The sequence below is a fragment of the Bidens hawaiensis genome, unplaced genomic scaffold (genome assembly GCF_021521415.1).
Source record: "Bidens hawaiensis isolate Kalapana, Puna unplaced genomic scaffold, B.hawaiensis_p1.1 tig00029115_1, whole genome shotgun sequence".
NCBI classification, from domain to species: domain Eukaryota; kingdom Viridiplantae; phylum Streptophyta; class Magnoliopsida; order Asterales; family Asteraceae; genus Bidens; species Bidens hawaiensis.
The window spans coordinates 51100-67333 of NW_027494804.1; the positions used below are offsets into that span (position 1 = coordinate 51100).

Sequence of the window (16234 nt, forward strand, 5' to 3'; positions counted from 1 at the left end):
AAACAAACTTGTGTCCAAGCTTAACATACCTGAGTTGACTAGTCTTACCTAAAGGTGCACAAAATACCCGACATATCAAAACCAGTTCCGGGTCCTGAAAATACCCGGTTTTGCAGATGCTAAGTCGTCTAAACAAAAGAAGCTTACTATTTATTTGGGTTATTAATGACGTTTGGGCCAGTTGAGCCGAAAACGACGAGAACATTAACTAACGGAATAGATGACGGCGTTACAACAACACTTACATCAGCAAGCAAATAATATTATTACTGAGAAGGTGAAAAATTAGACTCCACAACTTGAAACCGAGCGGTGGATAACGATGGTTTCACCGGAGAACAGTGACTGGATCTTTAACTACGGCTTGATCGATAATGTTGGTGGCACCTACCTTGCTCCGGCGGCAGCTTCTGGATCCACCTGGCCCATCTTCAATGCTTCTTCATCTAACCCTAGGTAGGTATCCTTTCTATTCCTTATTTAACTATTTTATTTATTAATTATTTCTGCAATTGACCTAATTACGGTGTTCACAGTTCAACCTAATCGGATTAATTGATCGATCGTTGTATCCATTCTTGTGTAGGTGTAATACTTTAAATTTAGGGTTTTTCTTGTTTAATTTTGTGAAATTGGATACATTTGGGATTGTAGATTAGATTAGAGTGCTTGAACAACTGACTTTTATGCACAATGCTCCTATTCAAGTTTCGTAAACAACTTTTTCATTATCTGCCCGGTGTTGGAAAAATCTGGACTAGCCGCCCGTGACTGATTAATTTTAGCTAATTGGCAAAATTAGTAGCAAATCGGCTAAATCGCTCCTAGTCAGATCAAATCATCGGACAATTTCCGGACAATTTGGGACAAACTCTGTGAATTTCGGCTAACCTTTGTTAATTACATATAAAAATGTGTACATGTATATATAAAACTGAAAACTACATATGAAAATGTGTGTGTGTGTGTGTAACTGAAAGTTACAAATACAAATTCTAATACAATTAATAGCTAGTCTCTACCCCACTGGCCGACTAGCGCTTAGTGAGTTCTACAACGCTGTCAACTACTTTATGCTTAGATATCGTTTACCTAGTGAAACCGATAAGAGTATTAGAGGCATAGTTGTCAATAGCGGCTGTAGCGGTCGCTATAGCGCGCTATGTAAAGAAGCGGTAGTTCTCCGCTATATGATGTTTAGCGGTGAAAAAGCGTGAACATAGCGGTCAGTTTTGTTTTGTTTTTTTTTCCCAATTTTGAGTTTTGGGTCTGACCTGGGGATTATTAAATGTGTAGAACACTAGAACAGAGAATGCTATCAAGAATATCGATTTCAGTACTTTGAATATTCCAGAATCAGATTAGCTATTAAGAGGCTGTAATGCTGTAATCTCAGGCGAGCTTTGCATCTGATTAAGCAGTAATTTTGTTTTTAATTTGATATTAACTGTTGTCATTCCTATTAAAGGGGTATTTTCTTTGCAATTTAATCTTAACTGCGTGCACCCTAAATAATAGGAAATTCCAATTCCAAATATTCGTAAGTTTAATATTGAGAAAAAAAGGGTTTGTTTTTTGTTAGTTCTTATTTGTGTTTGTGATTGTTTGTGCTTATTATTAATTCTTTTGTAATTTCTCATAATATTTAGTTTTGGTACTAAGTAGATGATGTTAAATGATATTACTTTTATAGTTTTTGTTACTCTGTTAGCATAATGTTGAATACTTGAAAATTAGGCTATTATGTTGTTTTATAAATTACAACCTGATGCTACTATGTTGTTTGATGTGAATGCCAAAATACTAATTTGTTGTAAACATTCATACACTACAATCTGCTGTTGAATACATGAGTATTAGGATATTAGCATAATGCTAAAATTGCTGATACGTATATGCATTTTGTTAGGCATGTTTTGGTGTTTCTTTTATCGCTAAACACGAAATAGCGATCGCTGTTCGCTACGTAGCATATAGGTAGCTTGTCACTATTTACCGCTATTCGCTATTGACAACTATGATTAGAGGTTTTATCTCAGTCAGTAGGCAATCAATTAGTTTGTATTACTTGGTAGTTACAAGTTTGTAAGTTAGGCACCAACCCTAATTTTAAAATCCGGAACAAAAAGCACAGCCAATATTTGCAAAGAATATGTGGTTGCATAAGGAGATTGCTGATGTAGCAAGTGTTTAAGTTGTGATGGCCTTGGATCAGATCAAAGAACAAGGAACACAAGAAAAGATGAAGAAACACGGCCTGTTGCCCTGTTGATCAAACTTGATCGGCCCTTTTGTTTTGTTAAAATTGATAAACAAATAACCAATATAGACCCAAATTTGAAAGAGATGAAACCCTAAACCAACTCAGGTAGGAACAAAGTGACTACTCCATATTCTAACAATCTAACCTAAAATAAGACTCCATAAATAAAAGTCTAGAAATAAACCAATTGAATAACCCAGTTACAACTCTTACTAGCAGTTACTAAGCAGCCCCTAAGACACTTTTAACCCAAATCGGACTCACTGAGAGAGTGAGATAGTAAACGGTTCAATCCACATAACCAAGGGGATAATGCATCTCTTGAGGAATGCATAGACACTTTAACCCAAATCGGATTAACCCACTTAACCCAGTTCAGCTCTTCACAGCCTTTTACGCCAATTCACTCACCAGCCCATTTCTGATACGAACCCGTTCGGATCCAAGAGAGTTGACGGGTCCAAGGACAATGAAGAGCTAAAGGAAGTTGAATGGTCTAAGTAACCGCTTCGATAATTACTACAATTAAGTCTATTTATATGTTTGTGTTTTAGTTAATGGATCATCCATGTTTATGATATAAAAATATTAGGGTTTAATAACCTTGTGTTTGGAGAACTGCCATCTCGAATCGGCTAACCGGAGACTAGCCCATCTCGAATCGGGTCAGCTATCCTTTAATTTCTTGTTTAAGTTTTGGGGTTCTATCATTTGGTTCCATTGCCGGGAATCACGAAGGTGCATGCCCAGAATTACCAGAAGGAAGGTAATGATGGTAGCAGTATTACATCCGATCAAATCGCCACCCAATTGGCAGCCATCGCTACCAAGCTCGACGCCATAGTCTCCCAAATGAGGGGTGATGTTGCAGAAATCAAATCCGTGATGTTTGGAACACGCCTCCCGTGCAACAATCAAGATCTGGTCAACGAAAAAATCCCAGACAACAACCCTAGCATTGACGAAGATCGATTTGAGCAAGTTTTAGATCTTCAATCGAAGACCGAAGATCTGTCTAAACATGTTTCAGATGTTCAATCGAAGATTGAATATCAGTCTTTGGGTGTTAAATTGAAGATCGGAGGTGGCATTCCATTGCAGGTCAGAGAAGATTTGGAAACAAAAAAAAATCAGATAAAAATTCAGGCCTACCTAAGACATCATGAACTGATCACTTTTGAGGTTGGGGATGTGGACTTTCCACATCAGCCCCATAGATGTCTTGAAAAACTGTCATCCAGGTTTTTCGGTCCTAATCACATCATTCCAAAGACGGATCAGTCTCGGATTCATCAGGTTTACCGTGTAGCCATGTTGAAATACGCATGGATTCGAGTCCCAACAACATTTATAAGTTCCTCCCCACGGATCAGTCTCGGATTCTTTGGGTGTTAAATTGAAGATCGGAGGTGGCATTCCATTGCAGGTCAGAGAAGATTTGGAAACAAAAAAAAATCAGATAAAAATTCAGGCCTACCTAAGACATCATGAACTGATCACTTTTGAGGTTGGGGATGTGGACTTTCCACATCAGCCCCATAGATGTCTTGAAAAACTGTCATCAGGTTTTTCGGTCCTAATCACATCATTCCAAAGACGGATCAGTCTCGGATTCATCAGGTTTACCGTGTAGCCATGTTGAAATACGCATGGATTCGAGTCCCAACAACATTTATAAGTTCCTCCCCACCGATTATCCAAGATTGGGAAACCAATCTTCAACTTCATTCAGTTCTAAACAGTCGCGGAGTCCAGAAAGCCGGTAAACCTACAACTGAATGGCTAATCGCTTGGCTATCAAATCGAAATGAGAGTGACAATAATATGCCACGTTCTATGAAGCGGGTCAATGAAACGTATGCGGCTACAATTGAATGGATGATCGCTTGGCAAAACTATTATCAAATTTCCGACTTGAGGACAAGTTGATTTTCCGGGTCGGAAGTATTGATACGAACCCGTTCGGATCCAAGAGAGTTGACGGGTCCAAGGACAATGAAGAGCTAAGGGAAGTTGAATGGTCTAAGTAACCGCTTCGATAATTGCTACAATTAAGTCTATTTATATGTTTGTGTTTTACTTAATGGATCATCCATGTTTATGATATAAAAATATTAGGGTTTAATAACCTTGTGTTTGGAGAATTGCCATCTCGAATCGGCTAACCGGAGACTAGCCCATCTTGAATCGGGTCAGCTATCCTTTAATTTCTTGTTTAAGTTTTGGGGTTCTATCAATTTCACACTCATTTCTTATATGAAATCCAGAAGGAAAGAAGGCATCAAGGCTGCTGTTGTTTTTGATGGTACAGAGGAAAAGTAGCCACCAGCCAAGCTGCTGGCACACAAACGAGGCGACAGAGCCCTGTGATCTCGATATATACTCGTCATAGATTTTTCACGTTATTAAGTTAGTCTGCAGTTTATTAGTTTTTATTAAAGGGTAGTTGGCATGCACTTTATCTTTTATTTGGTAGTTGGTACTGTAAAACTAGATGTAAGTCACGATTCCTAAAATTAGAGAAGTACAAATCACTTCCCCAGTTTAATTCTCTTGGTGTAAATTAGAGAAATATCTCTGGAAACCAAAAAGAGTAGATTTGTATGTGAAATGTATTGATTATAGGGGTGATTAATATTGCTTATCTGAACAGCTTTTACATAAACTTGTAATTTTTAATCCACCAATAATAATAGGTTTGATATGGGCAATTTCAAACTATTTACTGAAAAAACTTACTTCACCCAAAATAAGTAGATATGCATAGACCCTTCTCTTCACCCAACACTTGTAGGTGCTTTTCGGCATTTAATATATGCAATAAACAAATAAACTGTTTAAATAAGCCATCCCAAAATACTCCTTAGGTGTGTAGCTCTAATCTTTTGCAAATGAAAGCTGAATTCCATCAACATGGGCCCCTATGCCTTTGTTTCTGAGAATCATTTTAGCTTATATTAACGTTCAAGGTTTACTATGCGTTCTTTCTTCCTCGTAGTTTCAGTTATTGTTTTTATGTTCATATCTATGTTCGTTTCTTCGTTCATTTGTACGTTTACTTACCTCTTCACCTTGCTTGCTTAATCTTGCTTTTAGTGTGGAATGTGATGGCTCGCTTGCAAGTTCAGCTGGCCATAAGGAAACTGGTTCAAAAAAACGGTAATTATTGCTCTCATCTTTACAAGATTTTTAAGCTAAGTAAACTTTTTTTATAGTCTTGTGTATCTACAGTTTGGGTTTCTTTTTACTGAAACAACTACATTGTTTATTTCTTTATATATGGATTCTTTTTGTTATGCTTACCCTTCTTATAGTTTTGGACGTTATTTCATGGGACAATGCTAGTAGCAAAAGAAACAAATAAAACGAATTTGTCACCTAAAAAGCTTTAATACTTGATTCACATATTAGAAAACTATATTTTCATTTGTTGTGAAAAAAGTGACCACCTAATGTACAACAGGGGAAGAGCTGAACCGTCCAATGGTACAAGTTCCAAAGCATGTAGAGAGAAATTGAGGAGGGATAAACTAAACGACAAGTATGCCACATTCTTTACTTTATACTTTATGCTTTTTTGTTAATCTTAGTGTTCAATATGACATAACAATTAGGTTTGTTGAATTGGCTACGATTCTTGAACCCGAGGGTCCCACTAAAACAGATAAAGCTGCTATTTTGGTTGATGCTATGCGAATGGTGACTCGATTAAAAAACGAAGCACAAAAGCTAAAAGAATCAAATTCAGATCTCCAGGAGAAAATAAAAGAGCTCAAGGTAATCCCATCCTCCCACATGTACTTATTTTATTTTCAACCATGCTAATTCACTTAACTTTTGTAGTCTGAGAAAAACGAGCTCCGGGATGAGAAGCAGAGGCTAAAGGCTGAGAAAGAGAAACTTGAACAACAAGTTAACACAATGAACACTCAACCTAGTTTCATGGGCCCGCCACCTGTAATGCCTGCTCCATATCCTGCAGGCCAAGCAATGGGACATAAGTTGGTTCCTATCATAAGTTACCCTGGAATGGCCATGTGGCCATTCATGCCGCCTGCTGCTGTTGACACCTCACAAGATCATGAGCTCCACCCTCCAGTTGCTTAATTTGGCTTCAGTATAAACGTTCATGGCCCGTTTGTTGTTTGTTTGATGACTGTTAGTATCACTATGTAATTTATGGTTCAAAATATGGTATAATCATACTTCCTAAGTTATTATACTTGTGACATCTTTGGCAAGTAATATTTAAGGTTTACCGTTTATGTGTTGTCTTTAAGGTTTCTGTTGTGGGAATGTTGTTTCCATTAGCAAATTAGTCTTACTTGGTTCAGCTAAAAGAATAAATCTTGATGATAGTGATTTAGTATGAATCAAGTTTTAATGACTGAAACTAGTATCTTCTAGAAACCCGGGTCGATATAAAAACCTGTACTCATTTCCAACTGTTTGGTTTTTAACATTTTAAACTAGCAAAATGGAGACTTGTTACACATGGTTTTGAAAGCTGGATGAGTTTCTTCATTGGGTTTTGTGCGCAACATTTGGTTCATCATCTGGATCTCTAAAGGTTGAGCGTGGATTGATTATGATTGAACTTGAGTGCTCATCAAATGAAATTCCATGTTTTTCAAGTTAACTGAATTTTGTGTTATTTGAGCTTTTGAAACTTGATCAAAACAGATTTGGAAAAACCAGTTAGAACTTGAACTATTTGAATTAAGGGTAATTAAATCTGATTTGAACAATTAGGAAAAAAGTCATTCTTTTCATCTTTAAAATCTCAACAACTGTAATTCTTTAGACATTAAAGAACAGATCTATAGAACTAATAAAACATAATGATCAAAAATCCAAATTACATCTAATTATAACTTAAAAATATAATTAGTTACTGACAGAATTCAAAATAGAGTAGAAAAACCTAAACTGTAAGCTCGTTTTATATATGGAAATATTTTTTCGAACTCAACAGTAAGCCAATAAATTAGATACATAGGCCCATGTAAGATTTAGTTCCATTCGAACTTCCAAGGCGAGCACTCGATGCTCTGCCATCGCAGCATAAACTTTTGAAACAAAAAACAACTCAATACACATAAAACATAAAGGAGAAGCAGAATGAAAAGTTGCACATGACTATCCACATCATTTTACAACTAATTATTGAGGTGTATTTTACAAAAGACAGTAGCGAAAACAACAAACCCACACCTCACAAGATAAGAGCCCTCAACTTCCACTGCTCTCATTATTCTTCACCACCATATAGGCCTGCAATATGAAAACCTTAATCTACAAGCCAATTCTAATCCATTAAAAAGAAACACAAATAATGTACTCAACTCCCCAACCGACACATCCAGCCCGTTTTTTTACCACCCATATAAGCCTATAACCTTGATGGGCTAAAGCTTTAAAAAAAACTCTTACCTTTAATCAAACTCATTGCCTTGATCTTCAAATTGGTTCTCGAGTTTCTGATCTATGTAACTATTTACAAGCTCGGACTGGGTCCCACTCACTGAGTGCTCTCTATTATCTACAGTCTCAGGTCGAGTGTGAGATATTGGACACCTGTCACTATTTACAAAGCCACTTGAATCATCTATTGGCATCTGACCAGCAGCATCTGACCCAGTTTCTGCATTGTTATTATCAACTCCACCATCTGTTATATGATCAAAGCTGCTCCCATTTTTAAAAAGCTTTTCGTGTTCATACCACCCGTTATTGTTGTAGTCTAAATCAGGAAATCTGGATAACAAAACTTTTGAAATTATATGATGACGATTAAATAAAACATAAACACTAATTGGGAAAAAACATATATGATGATATGATAAGCGACCATTTACTCACTAAGAGCACCTACCTACCAGCAATGGGAGTGTGTGACAATCATCCATGATGATAAAGAATACTTCATATTGGTGTCAATTTATATACTTGTTTGCAAAATACGCAGATTTGCATGCGTGTGTGTGTATTATATATATTTAGCCCAAATGTTTATACGTGGTAATTTCAACCCATTTGCTTACAGGTCATTCAGGTTATGCATCTCTAACAAGCATATATAAAAATTAGCTTAACAAAAACAGGTGTAATCAAAAGTCTTATAAATTCTACTTAAGCTTGTAAACGAACCAAACGAGCATGAACAAGCCATGTTCGCTTTCGTTCGTTTCACTAAAACCAAACGAACACAAACAATTAGACAAACAAGGTTTTCTTGTTCGTTTTCGTTCATTAAGAACATGAGAATGTTCGTGTTCATTCATGTTTGTTCATTTAACTAAATAAACAAAAAAAATTGTTCATGTTCGCTCTTTATTAAATAAATGAACTTCTCGCCAAACAGTTCACTGAACATTCGGTTCATTTACAGGCCTAATTGTACTTATATAATGCATAAACCTCCTAAATCATTTTATTCAAAAGTTTATTAAAAATAATTTGACACATATAAAAATATTTGACTACATATTCAAAAGTAGTCATCCCAGCATGTTTTGACTCGACACAGAAAAGTACATTTTGATCAATTACCAAACCTGCCCAACCCGCCCATTTTGTCATGGCTACCAACTCCATAAATTCACCACATGAATCAAAATTTGGTGAATTGCTTCTACATATCCATACCTGGTTGTTTGCACCTTGGGTTCCCAAATATGACCAACAGCAGGAACCAAATATCTAGACCTTGCTTCAACAGTGTGGGCTTGAATCTTCTCTATCTCAAATTCACCCTGCGAATCGTTTACCCGGTCCACACTAATATCATCCACAATCAAAGATTGAAACTTCACCTGCAAGAATTAACAAAACCAGAAAAAAGAATCACTTGGTAGCTTCCAAAACAAGTAAAAAACTAGGACTGTAAATGAACCAAGCGTCCAATGAACAGTCCGTAAACTGTTCGGCGGGAAGTTCGTTTATTTAATAAACGACCGAACATGAACATAAAACTTTGTTCATTTAGTGCATTTAGTAAAACAGACGAACAGGAACACGTGCCTCACTTGTTAATCTGTGTTCGTGAACGTTCCTTCATTTAAATTCGTTTCTGCTCGCTAGTTTACGTTTGTTCATGTTCATTCATTTACGTTCATCAACATATATTTATTTAAATTTTTTTGGCCGATTAAACTTAGTTTAGTTTTAATAATTTTTTAGGCTCAACACACTGTTCTTCGCATTGCTTTTAAATGGTTTTAGCTCAATTATGTTCATTCATGTATGTTGTTTACGCTCATGAACCGTTCATTTATACCGTTAATGAATGAACATACGAACGCGAACACGTTCATTTTCTTAACAAACGAACACGAATAAGAAAACACCGTTCGTTTGATTGTTCTTGTTCAATCGTTTGTTAGGTTAAAGTTAGATGAATGAAAGTGTTTACCTGCACACTTGCCCATAATGGGGTCTGCAATTGGTGCGTATGCAATTCAACTTCAGAAATATACCCATGGTTTTTTAACTCATGACCGACATTATCTTTCTTGATTTTACTCATAACTTCAAAATAATCACTATTTCCATTTTCAGTTCTTTCAGGAAATACTTTTCTATTATCTGTATGCCCATTTTCACCATAAATATCAACGTTTTCTTCTCGATCCCTTCTGTTTTGTTTACTACAAATGTTCCACTTTTGAATAGGCTCAACATTTAACTTTGAATCATTATCAGGTGACAATGATTCATAAGCATTATCCACTTCAGATGATAATCTTAATGCATATTGTATCACACAACCAGAAGAAAACACAAGCATGTCGTACTTTGACAATGTGGGACTGGAAACTGCACATTTATGGAAAGTAGTTGCAATAACCCCTGAATATGAATTTATTTTACTGGATGCCGCCACTGCTGCCGCCCCGGTCACCACGTTTCTCCACCCGTTATTTCCACTTCTTATTCTGCTGACAGCAGATAATGTAACCTGCGGCTTATTGGCAGCATCATAAGGAGATTGTATATTATTATTATTAACTGTGATTTCTGATGAAGAAATAGCAAATAGATGGCTGGTGCCTCTTGATGAACTTATGGTGATCCAACGGCTGTCTATACTGAAACTTATGTCCTGTATAACCTGAGTTTTTTCGGGTAAAGTATTAGTTTTGAATTATAGGAAAACCAAAGATAAAACAAAAATTAAAAAGTAAAGTATCATACGGCGTTTGTAAAACCACGTTGAAGCTTGTAAAGATGTATGTATGATGCACCGTTTGTGGCTCCCGGTATTATACGAAATACATTAAAACTATGACCATGAACAGAAGCTGTCACCAATAATGTACCGCTGGGATCAAAACATAATGAGGCGATTGGACTATCGTGTGCCTTAAACTGAGCAATCACTGATTTGCTCACAACATCTCTAACAATAACCTGATCAAAATAAAAGGTGCATTCAGTATTCAATTATCCATAATTAAAATGTCTGCATTGATACTGATAAAGAGCAAATTTCATAAATTGCAATATGCTTTTGAACGTGGTCCTTTATGGTAATATAACTACTGATCTCTTTAGGAAATTACAAGCTTTTTATAAAACCCGCTCACCCACTTTGGTGATTATAGCTTAAAGACGAAAAAACTTATCTAATTACAAAATAACAATTGTTTATTAAGTTTAATAATTTTTTTTATTTTTTAATAGTTTGATCCTTTTATATAAAACAACAAAAATCTTATTAAATTATCAAATAAGAACCAAAAAAGGACTTCAATTACCCAAGTAGGCAGTTCAAAAAGGCTAATAGTTACTAAAACAGATCAAGAAAAGTTATATACACCAAAATAAACCACCATCAAAAGTAAAATCAGTCATAACTAGTTCAATATCAAATTACACAGAAGGTTAAAAAGGTAATTTTCCATCATTTAAACCCATACCATTCCAACATTCTCGGAATCTGGTAACCAACCATTAGGGTTTCCACGATCTTTCCGTGCAGGGTCACCTAACGGCTGAGAAACGTTGTCATCCGGTAAAATCTCAAAGTAATACCTAGAAAGCTTCTTGTAACCAATATCCCCAAGTGTAGCAATTCCTACAGCAAGCTGTTTGCTTGATTGTTTTGCATAGTGTGCAACAATGCTACCGTTTGAACCATTGGAAGTAAAAGTTTTAGAGTGAGTAAGATGTTGTGGGCTAACACGTGCATTTGGCAATGCCACAATACTACCACTGTAAGCAATCCATCTGGGACCCACAGCAAGGGGTCCCAGCCCTATGTTTTCAAACCGTGAAGAGGTTGCTAAAATAGGATTTGTGAGAATCGTGTACTCCCTTTCTAACGTTGCAACATCAAAACAATGTACCTGTAGATTGTAACGTGTAAAGAATTATACATATGAGTTGGTATGTTCGTGTATCACAAAACTAAGGACGGCAAATCCTGACATGACCCGTTTTAAAAATGGGTCAACCCGAACACAAACAGTTAAAGAGTGGGTTGACCTGTAAACCCATTTTAAGAGCATTTTAGATGTTAATATTTTGATTTCAGAAATAAAAGTGTTATTATTTTTTGTCACATACTTTGGTTTTTTATTTTCATATAACTATTGACTTTTAAAAGTGAAATTAATTTCCATTTTGAAACTTTTTATCTAATCTTTACATCCAACAATTATTATATTAGTTTTAACCGCCCATTCTCCGATTCCCATTCGCTTATTCTAATCTCAAGCTAAATATGTTATATATAAACCCAAATGTGTTAACTGAAATGAAAGATAAATACATAAAAATAATTAATATAACACAAATTACTATATAGGTTTCATACGAATCAGAGTAATTAATTGTTCAAATCGTTACTAAGTCGCTAGATATTACTCATATTTGTAAATGAACATATAATGATTCGACACGATTTACAACCCTAACGAAAATGTTGCAGATTAAGAATTATACCTGTGCTGCTTGTAAAACAGCGACAATGCGGGAACTGCATCTTACAGAGTAAACAACCGATCTGAACTTCAATTCTTTTATGTAAGATTGAGATTTTAATGAATAGAACCATACGACAGTAGGCACATACCCACCATTTATCTGATCATGATTACTTTTTATATTACCATTGATAGAAACGGAGGGCCCACCCTGAGTATTAAACGACCCATCCGCGCATATAACCAACAGAGGGCGATCATCTGAATATTCAACGTGAGAATGGTTTGATACAGTTGGTTTTGGCAGTATTTGCATAAAGGAAACAGCACCATCATATCTAGAGACTATGTTGCGCACATTGTTTGCATCTTCAACATCCCACACTTGGAAACCGTATTGATACCCGAGTAATAGTAGTCGGCGTGAGATACCACCCTCACATTCCAGCTTGTCAAACCCGGCCCATAGCACCTTTTGTTGAAAAATTTAGATAAGTCAAGGTTCGTTCCCGAGTATTAAAAACCGATAAATCTATCTATTACATGTGTGTAGAAAAGATATGCAACAATCTGTATACCACACAACCAATAAAGCTATTTATTATTTGAAAGTCATGATTGTATGCTAAGGTTTGCTACACCAAAATGTAACTTACTTTCAACTTTTTCCGTTGTAATGTTGTATGCAAGAAAAATATATATATTTTTTTACATTTGATACATTGATCTGACATACTTGCAACTTTTTTACCACTTATGTAAGTTACCTTCTATAGCATATAAAATAATGACATGGCATGCCGTGATGTTGATAAAAAAAGCCGGTGCCACGCCATCGTTTTACCTGCTATGGCATGTAACATGGTAAAATATATACCAAGATGAACCACTAATAAGTGAGCTAGCTACTACATACAAACCTATAATTAACTCCTATTATAGGAAGCAACTCTAACTTCAGGATAGTTGAACGAATGCATGAGAACTAATAACCTTAAGTGAACAGTAAACAATGGCAAAATACTATGCGCAGGTAATAAAAATGAAATGACGTAACTTGTAAGAAAAATCTATACATTAAGTTCCAAATATCAAAAAAACCATAATTCAATCCCATATATAATTAGACAGGATCTTTCCTCTACGTTCAGATTCTCATTTTGTTTCAGTTAACAACAAAAACTTTACACTTTTAGATCTCAAAGAGGCTAAAAAGTAGTATATCACAGTACTTAAATAGCAATGAATGTCTCATTCCACCGGCCCGCTTTATTTATTAAAGAATAAAGTAACTTCACGTTTGGACTCGTAACTTCACATTGCAAATCAAAGATCACAATCAACATAAAAATATCTCAGATTCACTATTTGCACATTGAAGACACAGGATATGCATTTAAACTATGCATTAACAAAGATCCACTTCCAAATGCGCAAACAACCTTCTATTTATGACAGATTACCCTCACCTGATCAGGAACTGCATCACTATCACGATCAACAATCGCAGCCGAAGCTGCAGACCTAACAGTCGACGCAACGGTGGACGCACCAGAGGACACAATCCTCAAGTAGCTCGAAAGCGAGCGAAACGAACTCGGAATAAATCCACCGGTACCGCCACCTCCATACCTCTGCTTCTGATCAATCCTCCTCATCACCAAACCTCAAAACAACACAACAAATTCAACACCAATACCACAAACCCTAGCCTCCTCCTTTCTGCACTGATCATAACCTAAACCTAAAACCTAATTCACAAAACCTCCACACATTATAAACCGATCGGTACTATCAACAGTTAAAACCGATCAAAACGAAAAGAAACAAAATCGAATCCTTCAGTAAAAAAAACAAGGAAGGATTTGATTGATTGATGTATTTACAAAGCAAAGAATCTGATAAACTAAAAGTAATAGCAGAAAGTGATGATAGATTATGAAATGAATTGAAATAGAAATAGTTAGGGTTTGTTTTTTATGTAAGTAAATTAATAAAGATGAAATTGAAACAAGTGTACATGTATATACATCTAAATCTAACTGGATAGATAATAATAATAATAATATGATTAATAATAATAAGATGAAGAAAGAATCGAATTGAGTGAACAAGTTGTGAAATGGATAACGAACTGAATCGAAGAAATTTATGGAAACAAAAGAAACAAAGAAAGAAAGAAAGAAATAAAGTAAAGACCGTCCCACACGTATCGTTTTTCGTCACCTGGCTATTACACTTTCGGCCCTTGTGTTATTGGTTTCTTTTGATATTATTATCTTCCTTCTACTTTGTTTGTTTGGTTTCGAATATACGAATCATAATAGATTTATTCGAGACACAAGAATTGATGAAAGAGGTGTTGGATTTGATTTTATGATTTGGTGGTGATGATTATTGTGTATTTAATTAACCGAATTTAATGTACTGTATCGGTATTAATTAAAATTTAAAAGCAAGATTAACTCTATTACCGATATTAAAAGCAAGATTTTCTAAACTAAAGTTACACATTTAAGCCAGTGAATACAACATAAATCTTTTGAGAACGGTTTTTTTTTATCTAAGAGAAGACAATTATTTTTGTTTCACTCAAGATTCTTGTCACCGAAACCACGTTCTTGGATTTTTGCTTCTTGCCCTAGATATATAGCAATACGTAGGGAGTATGATCGCTTGTACTGGTTTCTTTGTATTTTCCTTCAAGTGTGAAATGTGTATGATTAAGACCCATTAGTAGATACTTTAGTGAGAACTTGAATATTGGTGGAATTCCACACTAATGATCTCATTCCTACCAAACAACACACGCAATGTGACAGGAAGTGAATAAATGCTCGATTGTGTCGGTTGACTTCCCACAAAAGGAGCAGGTTGTCGCCCTGATATTAATGCGTGTTTTTATTGCCTTCTTGGTGGGAGTCTTTCTGCTACCGCTCTCCACATAAAAATGTTAAGCTTTAATGAGAGTTTGAACGCTCCACTGGATGATTCGATTACTTCACGAGATACCATGTTTATGACTGATTTCACCGTTTAGATTATTTGATTGAATTTTGCTTGAATTCATAAACGTCAAAGGTTGGGCTAAGTAATGTTTACATGAATGATCTTTTCTAATAACCGAGCTAAGTGTGTTTTATAAGTGAAACCGATCGATTCATGGAAGGGGTTTGGTTTAAATGAATAACCATACTAAATCATGCTCGTCTAAAGGATAGAGTATTGAACTTTCATTGGTGACCTATGTATTAACTTTTATTCCTATCACTTTTTATTCATGATTTTCACATAAAATACAAAAGGGTATAAATATACAAGTTTCCTAACAAGTAACAAACTATCATCTCTCTATGAAAAATAAAGTACAAAAAATATAATTATATATAGTATATATTACCCATGCAGTTTGAACGTCAATGACCGAATGTAAAGACTATATTTAATAAACAACATACAGACACGTGGCAACATTTTTCTATAAATGAAATAGTTGGTGATGGACCTATGCCAGCAAAGATAACATACCACATGACAGGGGGCATGTTGTAACATCCTAAGTTTTATAATAATAAATAAAGGAAAGTTATGTTGTTAAACGTGTGTTAATATTTAATTTAGATTAAATATAATAAGGAGTATGGACTCGGGTGGGGAAAAATGGAATAAGGGATGAGATGGGTCTTAGCTCCATGGGCTTAAGAGAGTATGGACTCATTTAAACCTCCCTAAAACCCTAAAACCCTCATTCTTATCCATCTTGTTCTCTACATACTCAAAACACACACATACACTAACATCTTCACGCCCGCAAGAAGAAAAGGGAGTCAGAGACCAAACGAGCTTTGATTCTTGATAAATTTTGGATAAACGAACAAGATACAAGATTAATATTGCATACCAAGCTAGATGTGACCTAACGAACACTTAAAGGTATGTTCTTACTTTTAAAGGTTACTTTTTTTATGAACCGTGTGCCCTAAAACTCAACCCTAGAGTAGATCGGGTCTAGATAAATCATAAAGTTATAAACTTGATGTTT

General features: G+C 35.4%; 2 protein-coding genes across 3 annotated transcripts; one reads left to right on the forward strand and one right to left on the reverse strand.

Moving 5' to 3' along the window:
- Positions 1–271: 271 nt before the first annotated feature.
- On the forward strand, positions 272–6536 carry LOC143578283 (transcription factor ILR3-like). The gene is made up of 5 exons (XM_077061910.1): positions 272–456; positions 5360–5422; positions 5727–5804; positions 5878–6040; positions 6107–6536. The coding sequence occupies exons 1-5, from the start codon at positions 323–325 to the stop codon at positions 6368–6370; spliced, it is 702 nt and encodes a 233-aa protein (XP_076918025.1). The 5' UTR covers positions 272–322; the 3' UTR covers positions 6371–6536.
- Positions 6537–7382: 846 nt separating this feature from the next.
- Positions 7383–14385, reverse strand: LOC143578284 (autophagy-related protein 18f-like). Of its 2 annotated transcripts, none has more exons than XM_077061912.1 (8): positions 13662–14385; positions 12212–12664; positions 11185–11613; positions 10460–10675; positions 9678–10376; positions 8912–9078; positions 7697–8020; positions 7383–7537 (listed from the first exon to the last, which is right to left on the reverse strand). In XM_077061912.1, the coding sequence occupies exons 1-7, from the start codon at positions 13848–13850 to the stop codon at positions 7699–7701; spliced, it is 2475 nt and encodes an 824-aa protein (XP_076918027.1). In that variant the 5' UTR covers positions 13851–14385; the 3' UTR covers positions 7383–7537; positions 7697–7698. The 2 variants fall into 2 exon arrangements, with proteins under 2 accessions (XP_076918027.1, XP_076918026.1); XM_077061911.1 differs by having other exon boundaries at positions 7383–7558; positions 13662–14384.
- Between the last annotated feature and the right edge of the window lie 1849 nt (positions 14386–16234).

Coding starts and splice junctions, on each gene's coding strand:
- LOC143578283 (XM_077061910.1), top strand. CDS start 323: ATGGTTTCACCGGAGAACAGTGACTGGATCTTTAACTACGGCTTGATC. Junction 457..5,359: donor GCTTCTTCATCTAACCCTAG/GTAGGTATCCTT, acceptor TCTTGCTTTTAG/TGTGGAATGTGATGGCTCGC. Junction 5,805..5,877: donor AGGGATAAACTAAACGACAA/GTATGCCACATT, acceptor CATAACAATTAG/GTTTGTTGAATTGGCTACGA.
- LOC143578284 (XM_077061912.1), bottom strand. CDS start 13,850: ATGAGGAGGATTGATCAGAAGCAGAGGTATGGAGGTGGCGGTACCGGT. Junction 11,614..12,211: donor CTGTTTTACAAGCAGCACAG/GTATAATTCTTA, acceptor TACAATCTACAG/GTACATTGTTTTGATGTTGC. Junction 10,377..10,459: donor AACGTGGTTTTACAAACGCC/GTATGATACTTT, acceptor GAAAAAACTCAG/GTTATACAGGACATAAGTTT.